We start from the raw sequence: 11,379 nt of genomic DNA, 5'->3' as shown, positions 1-11,379 counted from the left end.
TCCAGAAAATTCTCCTTGATCTTGAGGAAGAAGGATGTTAGGCTTATGGGTCTGTAAGCCTTTGCAACATCACAGGAAGATTTACCTGGCTTCGGGATACAAATAACAATAGAGGTCCTCCAAGATGAGGGTATAACTACTGTCGCTAGGCTGCTTCTAAACAGACGTAGGAGCAGAAGTATCACCAAGACCGCACTTTCATACAGGAGAGTAGGAAAGCCATAGGTACCTGCTGGTATGAGACTTTAGGGCCTTTTATGATCCCTGAGTAGTTGATGACAGCCTTTGCACAGTTCCAGTTCTCCTTATACGAGCTCTCTCTAGGTTCTCGTTGGCATTCACTAGCAACTGTTTCACTGGTCTGGAAAGATCCTGGGAAGTGTGTGCTCATTAAACACTGAAGGGTCTGTCTCCTGCGGATTTTTGGTGTGAGTCCCATCTTCACTAAGTATAGAGGACTTTGAGCTAGGACTTTTTGAAGTTTGCACAGTTAGGTACCTTAATACTCTAACATAATTCTCTTCATGAGTTTATATTAGCTCTTATTATCTCTTCTTTATTATGCCTTGTTAGGACAACATAGTACATGTCCCAGTTCCCCTGCACGTTTGCATGTATTATATACCCTGAAAAGGTTTTAGGTCAAGGTTTGCAGCTCCTGGTTCCACCAACATGCTTTTTTCCTTGAGTTCTCTTCTGTTTCATGACAAACTTTATGGCAAGATTCTTTTATTGCAGTGAGTTGTCCATATAAACGGAACCTTGATCTTGATACCCATTTTCCGTTTCTGGATTGCTTCTTAATTCTCCATTAAAAGCTACCCAAGTGTGTTCTTTGAATTTCTGTAGATCTAATTTTTGTTCGATCTCATGTTAAAGGAGATATAGATATCATCTGATAAACACATGATTCATATACTTACTCGTAGTACACTCAAGTTGAAAAGTTTATTCGTATTGCTAACCAGAGCTATATATAAAACCTCTTATCTTACCCGTGTACCTCTTCTTAGTACAAAATTATTTGTTTTTTACGGCCTTGGTTCATGATAAATAATTTAGATTCTACTATAAAATCTAAGAGGCGCTCACCCCGATTATTGATGTTGCTGCTTCTACAACCAGTATGGTAGGAATTCGCATCACAACCGACAATCTGGTGCTTCTTGGTAAGGGTTCCAATCTCCACAATCCGCCTCATCTCCACAGTTTGCGGTGGTTCTGGAGTATCGTATGGGAAGTAAACTGCTGCATACAGGATTCTGATGTTGCCGTCACCTGTCTGGAAGTACACTTCCGTCACGGCTGTGTCTCTGGAACACGTTTGTGATATTTTTAGTGATTTGTTTTTGTTAAAGACATATATACACACCCTAGGCTTTTTACTGCCAGAATCACAAATCAACTTACCTTAGCAGTGCTCATACCCATCATTAGGCTTCCAACGTTATATGGTTCTTGAATTAGGACCATGCCTATATCATAAGCCAAGATCTTCTGGCAGATCGTCGCTGTAGCTGCTCTGCTGTGGTGAAGGTTTATCTGGAGCACCGCTGTCATCCTCTATTGATCGATACCTCCCTTCAGACCCTGCTGCTGCCCAGAAATGGGCGCATTACCAGGGCCTTTAGCTTATTCATGGCGTCTTCGTCAACGTGTAAGACCAGGAATTCGCCATTGGTGCTTGTTTTTCCCTCCCTCCAACAACATTAAATTGGTCCGTTGCTTGCTTGCTGTCCACCTCAATATCCTTGGGAATAAACGTTAACACCTTAAAAACCCTGGCGTTGTCTGGTTTGCACCAGGCTTTTGGCAGGGCCCATTTTCATCTGTATTTCTTCCAAAGGACTCGGTTCCTAGACCTGCTTGTCCAGCCACCCCTTTGTTTCTGTGTTAACATAGCCAACCACTATCACTCCCCCTTCAACATGACAACTGGACATCTTAACATTTTTGCCCTTCAAGGCACGTTTGCCCAGCACTTTCTTCAGGTTGTTGCCTTCCTCCATCGATAGCTTAACTTCCGGGTATTCGAACCGGAAAATAGCCAGCTTCTCCACGGAGAATTTTGCGTCATATTTTTCGGGTGACTTCTTGGTGACACCTCCACCATGCTCCTTTCTTCCCTTTCCCCACCCTATGCTTACTATTAAGGTGTCAGTACAGTGATCGCGTCCTCTCCACATGTGCATAGCTTGGGGTCTGCTGTTTTGGTTTTTTGGTTGAATCGGAGGACGTTTTCCCTTGCTCTGAGACTACGACAACATCCAAGTTCCCTTTTTAGGAACCGGTTTTATTGTGTGGTCTAACCAGAGCTCGATTTTTTTTCTTTCTACCTCTTTTGCCTTTACTTCCGAGGAATTATCTAGCGAGAGCTTAGTTTATCCTCCGCTTTATTAGTTCGCCTCTAGAGACCCTCTTCTTTTTGGCTCTTCCGGCCGAACTTCGCCATCCAACACGAGATATCTGTCTTCATCTACTGTGAAATTTCAGGCACTCTTAGTTTCTCAATCAGTAGTTCTTCGAGTAGAGTAACACATACCTTTTGGTGGTCCGGATTTGTTGTTTTGTTTTGTTTTTTGCTCGTTTTCCATTTTGTTCGTACGAGAAACGAGTATTTGCAATTTATCTTCCCAGTGACCCGAATAGGAAGATAAGGGGTTTTACGACTCGGTGTGAAGAAGGCGCAATCGAAGACAAGAAGTAAATATACCTCTAGTTCCACGATACTCTCAGTACGGGTCGCATAAGACCTTAGTCTGGGATTTGGGATAGAATTTAGGGGACGTAAAGAAAGGGAGAGATAGGGAAATACTTTCGATTTCAGTCCCAAACCAAGAGGGGGAAAAGGTTTTCGACCTTAGTTACTGGAGTAGTGACAAGGAAAGGTGGGTTCCTCATCTTGTCCTGACTCCCCTTAAAAGTTGCAGCACATCACTCTCGATCTCATCTGGGAAAGTAGCTGATGCCGATGAGGATGCCCGTCCCCACGAACACACAAGTTGTATAGTGAAAAAGTTTAAAATATAGGGTTATTCTATACATTCATGGAATAGAATAACAACACTTAGATTTTTTAAATTTAGGTTATAACACTGTTTTTATCCTATTAACTAAATTAACAACTTGTTTTTCACACAGTTATATAGGAGAGAAATTTAAGGAACGAAGTAACTATCTGAGTTTTAACAATGCATGTGAAATTAAACTTAAATTTGCAATTTTCTTGGAAGACTGGTTTCAGAAACTATATACATGGCTTGTACTGTTTAGTCCAAACAGTACGTTTACTTTCCTTATGCATGCAACTTCTGCAATATTCTCTATAGGTAATTGATTTCCAGTTTAACTGATATACAAGAACTGAATACAAGAACCAGAAATTCAAAAACAATAAAATATCGACTGAGCATATTATTTTTGTTTTATTGCAAATTTATTTTGTGACTACTTGTAAGCAATTTTTTTTTATTGGACTCAATTTTCAGCTACTTCACGATTTAAGTTTAGGACGGCTTTATTCAAACGATCTTCCGAAACATCCTTGATCTCTCGCCCGTCGTAGTACACATAGTCGACTGGGTCTGGGTTCGTATTGTCGGTTTGCTTCTCACCAATTAGGGGTACATATCGCACTTGGCTCCGATCCTTTGCTGGACCCTCACCGTCTCGCTCGCTCATATCCAACACGTTGCAATACTCGTCACGGTGTTGAAGCTGTTCCTGGAAATGATAAATCAATATTAGTTATAATTATTTGCTTTCTTTGGTGGTTGCTTTTAATGTGCTATTTTATGTGGATGTCTTTATTACTCGTTTGTGTATGTAAATTCTTTTGCATAGATTATTACATACACATTTGTTTACTTAAAAACTAATTATTATTTTTGTTTTTATTCACTTATGTTTATGAAATAGAGCTATTTTAAATAAAGTCCAGTTCCCTATTTAACTTTATTCTGACCGTATTTATTAGCAACAGACCTGAGTAATGATAGGAGATTCAATTATTATTACTCAATATGGTGTTCCCAAAGAATCATTACTTAGTCCACTGCTGTTTGTTTTATATGTCAATTATATAACTTTGTACCACCCACACTGCAATTGCTACAATCTATGAGTTGGTACTCTCCAAATTTACTAACATTTTAGTTACGTCATATGTTTTACTGCTAAATTTAAATAATCAAATAAAATAATTTAAATTAATTTTTTTATTGAGAGTATAATAAAATGAACATATAGCTACAATTTTTAAAGAAACCTCAATAATTAATTTCAATTTCAATCGATTTTATTATGAATGTGAACAGAACTTTAGTACCTTGTTAAGTAAAAATGAGAAAGCTTGGAATAATTTTGAAGAGTATTTTGAGCTAAAAGGTGGTGGTCAGAATTTGAAATTTGTAAAAATATATCTGCATCGATCAATTATATAAGAAGCTACAAACATTTATCATTTCTCATTATACTCTGCTGATTTAAGTTGTTATATTGTGTTACATTTCTACTGTAACTCTGTCAAGAATAACATCGGAAATGAACATGTCACAAAATTACTTCTTGAGGCATGTTTTTTTTAATTAAATTAAAATGTATCATTATCCATTACAATATATGTTTAACACATTTTTTTAATACATGTTTGATTCAATTACACACTTTAATACACTACAGTTTAAAATCCTGATTTCCAAAATATATTTCCAGTTGTTTAAAATTTGTTTTTCAAAAAGTTGAAGGGATCACTCGATACTATACGTGTATAGTCACAATACAGAATTGCTGTAAATGACTGTTATTTGTAGTTGTAACATGTCATTCTTCGTGGCATCTTTCCTTTTATAGTCGTGTTGTGCTCGTGGCATCATTAAGGTGTATGAATGAAATCACATGGCATAGTCCACTCTGCTCACGGTGGAACTTATATTAATGAGTATATGGTTGAGTGCGTATTACAAAATCTAAATTACTAACTTAGTTACTGCTTAATTCGATGACGATATATTTACGGAATATCGTTTACATATCTTTACTATACGTTTAGCGAAAGAATTCAAAAACTAAATATGTTTTTATTAAAAATATTCTGTAATAAAAATGTTGAGTTTAGCTTTGCATCACATTACGCTTAGTGCAGCATCTAAAATTTGACAGTGTCATAGCCTTTATTCCTGGAATATGGAGACCTCATCCATCTGAAGAGATACAAAAGTCAGCAAAAACGAAGTCGTCCAAAACGAATTGTTTGCTTCGTTTCGACACAGAGACACATAAACCACAAAGAGGAATGTCTGGTTTATCCAGCACACATCCAGTGTAATGTAAGCGAATAGGTGTACTCATTGTCTCATCAGTTACACAATTGGGCTCATTACAATGTTTTAGACGTGATTCCAAAGCACGGTGGAGCAACCTAATTTTCTACAAATAACGTTGCTGTAGTGGAAACGGTTAATTCTATACGTATCTTGGGTTTAGGTCAATTCCATTTACAGCTTAGTGATATTCTGCCAGTTGGAGATAAGTTTCTAAGTGACTAAATCAGGTAATAAACAAAGAATTATTATTGCATGCCAAGTTAAAGCTGTAAATTTGTCAGATAATTGGTTTGATACTAACCTTGTTCGGATATAAATTCAATAATTCTCTCAAGTACCTAGCCAACTGTACAAGAATCTGACACAGCAGTACGTATGAGTGCTGGTCTAGGAAAACCTTTCTATATTTCAAGATAAAACTAAAATGTTACTTTCACGAACACTTACCGGTGTCAGATGTGGAGGTTTTCGGGGTCCAGCCCAGATCGGACATGACCATATTAGATTGGTTAGTAAAAAGAGAAGACAAATATTTAAAATAAATTTTGTTTGCATGTTTCAACTTTTTTTAATGTTAGTCATATTTAAAATCAATGTTTATCTTAGAAGGCTACTGGAAATTAACTGTAGTTGCTAAGATACAATGCTTGAAACTTCATATTAATAGATAATTGATTCCAATCATAATGATCGTTTCGAATATGTATAGAACAATTTCCGCTGAAATACTGGTGGAATCATACAATTAAGTTAAGTTTAATTGTATCTTTTAAAAATACAGTGTATAGGTTTATAAAATTACAAAATATATGGATAGCTCTAAACATAGCTTAGAGATTATTTAAAAACAACGTTAGAGCCAATCTTTTATTAGGTACTTGTTGGGATACATTTAATTATAGTAATAATGGTTTATTATTATATAAAGCAAGTCGACCTTACCCTTTACAGATCGTTGAAAAGAGTCTTGAAATATTAGTGTCATTAAAGTTAAGATATTTAAATAAAAACTACTCAAAGAAGTTATTTAAGGAAATCTAAATATTTTTAAACATAAGGTAAGAAATTAGTAACAGTATTAAAATCATGTCTGATGTGAAAATGGAAGGTTTTTATTGTGCTACAATATTAGGTAAACGATGAAATTTGGACAGTTTATAGCAGTTCGAAAAGTATAAATTATTAAAATTTTAATTTGTTTTCTGAATCCTAGTTAGTTTAGGACATTCCTAATTGGTAGTTAAGCAATTCAGTAAAAACAACTCATAGTTAAAAATGATAACTCTCAAAACAATAACCTCTCAGGAATATTATTGATACACATCTAAAAATTAATAGAATTTAATTATTAACCCTTTAAGGACCAACCGTCTGATTTATCGCCGGCGACGTACTATGGGAAAAGGACAAACCGTCTGATTTATCGCCGGCAGCGTACTATGCGAAAAGGACCAGCCGTCTGGTTTATCGCCGGCGGACTTTTCATATTTTTTAAGAGATATTTTAATCTTATATATGGAATAAATATACTATTTTTCTATTCCATGTATGTTTATAACTATGATATCAAATTTTAAACGTCTTTGGAATCATCAGCTTGGTAAAAAAAATATTTTACGGCCATGTTGCATCGTAATGTTGTCAGGGTACTTTGGGATTATACCGAACACACCCAGACATGAATCGTTATTTGACATTTTGCTTCTACTGATTACTAGATTAGCGTAGAACAAATTTCGTCAATATAAAACAGGAATTATCTTATCGCAAACCCCTCCCCATCCTCAGACAGAGGTCAAAGTCGAACGGTCTAGTAGATAACGTGATTGCAGAGTCTCGCCGCCCGTTCAGCTGGTGCGTTGCTTTGTTGTACTTCCGTGTTTTACCCCTACATTTCTACAAACACAAAAACTAAACTCTTTATTGAAAAAAACACACACAACTTGTTTTTATGTACCGTGCAAAAAACTTAAATAATCACGTGATGCCGCGCGGCCTGCCGCCGTAATCGGGATTCTCGAGAAAGATAAGATAACAGCGACAACAATACCGATCACAATACCTGGAAACGCTTGTTGATTGATGGAATGTTAGTTCTGTTACCTACTCGACTACATCGTTTTATAACGTTCTAAGTTCATTGAAAAAATTTTAAGCGTTGGGGGCATATAACGGAATCTGACCCCATTAACAATTATTGATAATCGTTGTAAGTTTGTAATTTTGTAATGAAAGAGTTGTTTTTCGTTGTATCATGTTTGTTTCTATAAACGTATATTTTTGTGTTCTTCATACTGGTGTGGTCGGTATAATCCCAAAGTACCGAATAATATCCTTAGTAGCCTATAAGGTTTTGTATGTTAGGCTAATGCTGAAAAGTTTTTTAACCAGTGTTACAGAAAAATTTAATTCATTTACAAACTTTTTTTATTTTTTATTCCAGGGCTTTAAAATTGTGTACAGTTATAGAGAATTATATGTAGAACTAATAAATACCATTTCCCACAGATAGTTTATTCTTATTTTTGGTAGTTATTGAAGATCAAACTCAATTTTTTTTATTTTTTTTCTTTTTTTTATTTGATAAACAGATAAATCAAATTGTTTTTTGCTATATAATGACTTAAATTTATTTTTTCACAATGAACAATTTAATTATAAACATTTTAAGCCTAAAAACAAATCTGTACAGTAATTAGTTCTGAAGATATGATTTTTCTCTCAAACGCTTGAAAATCGCACATTTTCAATGTGCACAGTTCTTGGAGCAAGGCCAGAAAAACGCAAAAATTTTCTTTGCACATGTCAAGTTTTGGTCTGGTCCTAAAAGGGTTAATCAAAGGTTTTTGTGTGAATCAAAAGGGTATCAACTGCTAATGGCTTAAAATATGTATGTTGCGTAAATAAGTATTAGATACCAACTGAAGAAAATGTGATGATATATTTTTTTCTGATAGGGAATATTATTCCTCTAATCTGCACCCCTGAAAATATTTCCCGCTTTCCATTTGATTTCTAAAAACATGGACTGCACAATAAGTAAGATTTTTACATATTAAAAATTGGTTTTATTATGTTATTATATTCATACACTTTTATAGTAAAAAAAGTCTAAAACCTTGTTTGTCCAGGAAATAATTTATATTCTAAAATTATATTGTTGACATAAACACTCCTGCTATACTGCCCCTTATAATTATATACTACAGTATTTCTAAACGAAATATTAAATTTATATATTATAGCAAAATACATGTGCTGGTTAATAAGTTTAATATATCGATATGTCGTTAAGCCTATACTCATTTCAATACACATTTGTCCAAGGAGAGTGTCTCAATATCAAGTACATGTTTAACACTGTGATATTTTCAAGGCAAATGCCACGGTTAAAAATTTCAAACATTAAAGTTATGATTTAAGATAAAAGTACATTTTACCAGCTTCTTCTTATTGGAAACTAAATGCTTAATATATAATCAAACACTCCAATAAATGAAAGATTTTTATTTTGTGAGGCCTTTCGTGCTCAAAGAACACATCGTCAGACCCACATAACTGAAATAAAAGTTTTTATTTCAGTTATGTGGGTCTGACGATGTGTTCTTTGAGCACGAAAGGCCTCACAAAATAAAAATCTTTCATTTATTGGAGTGTTTGATTATATATTAAGCATAAGATAAAAGTGTTTAAAATTTGTTTTTATAAGATCTAGGCCGTGATACGCAATTGGAGGTGAACTTTACCCTAGATATTGGACGTGTTTCAAAACTAATGAGTTACTATGAAAATATAGAGAAACTAATAACACTCGTAATCAATTGAAACAGACAGCCAGATTTGTTTGAAAGATCGGGATCTCTCTAAATAAGTATAACTGATCAAAAATACACAAGGACATCTCACCATATGGGTAAGGAATGGAATGCCTGCTGACATTTCTGGACAACCTAGGTACAGTTGTTGTGTTTTGTTGTGTTGGACAACCTAACTAGTTATTTTCTCTAAGTTAGTAAATCTTACATAACAGCAATGCTTTTATTTCGTTAATTTATTTACTGAGTCTTAGCAAATGTTATCAATCGAGAGGCTAGAAAAATATCATTTTAGTCTGCCAGTCTATCTACACGATATCCCAGAAATACCTATCTATAGACTTAAAATTTTGAACCTAACTTCATTTCTATGTATGCAACATAGAGTTCGATAAATTTGCATGTCATTTTATGGGGTTTGGCTAAGCGTTAGCGTACACTTTTACATTGGTCTAATGGGGATATTATGGGATTCCTACTTCAGACTGACTATACCATAGACGACACGTGGTACGGTGAAGGATCTAGGGTGTCTTTCGAACGTCACCCTTTCTCCGAACCACCTCATCGATGATGTAAGCGATAGAGCAAGCTGCCTCTTGAGTTTCTTGTGGCGTGGTGATAGTGATGGCATGTCTGTCCACTCCATAGTCTTCTTTTTCAAGACGACTTTACGTCCCGTTCTGAAGTATGCTACAGTGGTTTGGAGGCCAATTTATCATGCATGAAACCAGAAGATACTGAAAGAGGTTCAGAGAAGATTTGAGTGGCTTTTTGGAACCAATTTGGGTGTTTTATACCTGGACGTCCCTGACAACAATATAATGAAGTTACTTAATCTTATTCCTTTTGAACAACGTTTTGATCTGACCGATTTGCTCTTTCTGCATCGACTTGTCAACGGACTCATAGACTGTCCAGCTCTACTAGCCAAAATTGACTTTATGATTCCTGGCTCCACCAGATCCACTGAACTATTTACTCACGACCACCTCAGGATAAATTACCTGAAGGCTAGATCTATCGCTAGATTATGTAGGTTTGGTAATTGTGTTCCAGGTGAAGTGTACTTAATCCAAAATAAATTAAAAATATTTAAGATGAAGGTCATGGCTTGCCCCCTTATATAAATCACGCCTGGTACTCATTCAAAACCTCTACGTTGCATGCCTGTTGGACTTGTTATCCTTGTCCAGTTAAATTAGCTGTCTCTGTATTATTGATTGTATATTACTGTAATTAAATATATTTACCTGTTAGTATTATTGTCAAATTATTATTTTGGTCTTAATAGTTATGATCATTGATCTAGTCACCCTCTGTTAACTATTTGTTGTACGTATATATTGGCATTGGCATATTGGCAGGAAAACATGATACCATCGACAAAATCATAGAATAAAATATTTTGAATATTGAGATTTCAATCACATGACGTTTAACATGTGATATTTGGTAGGTTGTTTTGTAAAACATGACAAGACCTTCCTTGTGTTCTATCGGGTCCTTAGAACCTCCGTTGTATCAGTTTACATGTAAATTATAGACAAGGTGGAGTTCAATAGATAGAAGAGTTCGTTTATGATGTATGACCATCCATGAGGATTTGAAGGCACTCAGTAGACTAGTAGATTTACTCTCCTGTTTTCCTGGATTTAGTCAACATTTTTATCCTCTCTGATCATTTCTCTATCCGCAGTAAATCTTGAGGAGGAAATGAACAATGGATTTGAAATATTGCATGCAACTTCGGCGAAGCTTATTACGCGACATACAGTGTTGCGTACTTTTACCATTTTAAATTTGTTATTATACATTTAGGTATGACAACGCAATGGATTAATTTAAACACCTAGGAAACAATCAGGTATGAAACCCATAATTACCTCAGTAGCATTAGAAATCAACAAGATCTTAGTGTAAGCGGCACAGATAAGTACAAATAGAAGATAAGATCACTTGATGAACACATGAGTAAGTTTATCTTGACAAGTGCTACACCTATTCAGAGTTGTGAAGTTGTTGCTGGCACTTCAGACATCTGTTGAGGTAGGTGTTATTGTAGAATAGATCAATTACTCCGCTTATGTAGATTATAGGCGAGGATAGGCCTGCCAGAAGAGCATTTATATGCTATTTATCAACAGTTTTGCGTGTTACTTGTTTTTTAGCTTAACTTTTAAAAAGTGGTCATAATCGGTCTTACAAGTAAATACCACACTAGCTAAAGTGCCTGATGT

General features: G+C 35.2%; 1 protein-coding gene across 1 annotated transcript; it reads right to left on the bottom strand.

The window, feature by feature from the left end:
- Window positions 1-3,403: 3,403 nt before the first annotated feature.
- LOC124366571 lies at window positions 3,404-5,938 on the bottom strand. Its single transcript, XM_046823164.1, has 2 exons — window positions 5,772-5,938; window positions 3,404-3,723 (listed from the first exon to the last, which is right to left on the bottom strand). Exons 1-2 carry the CDS (start codon window positions 5,877-5,879, stop codon window positions 3,478-3,480), a joined length of 354 nt encoding a protein of 117 aa, XP_046679120.1. The 5' UTR covers window positions 5,880-5,938; the 3' UTR covers window positions 3,404-3,477.
- Between the last annotated feature and the right edge of the window lie 5,441 nt (window positions 5,939-11,379).

The sequence above is a fragment of the Homalodisca vitripennis genome, chromosome 7, assembly GCF_021130785.1.
Source record: "Homalodisca vitripennis isolate AUS2020 chromosome 7, UT_GWSS_2.1, whole genome shotgun sequence".
NCBI lineage: Eukaryota > Metazoa > Arthropoda > Insecta > Hemiptera > Cicadellidae > Homalodisca > Homalodisca vitripennis.
This window is presented reverse-complemented; position numbering and strand designations above follow the sequence as displayed.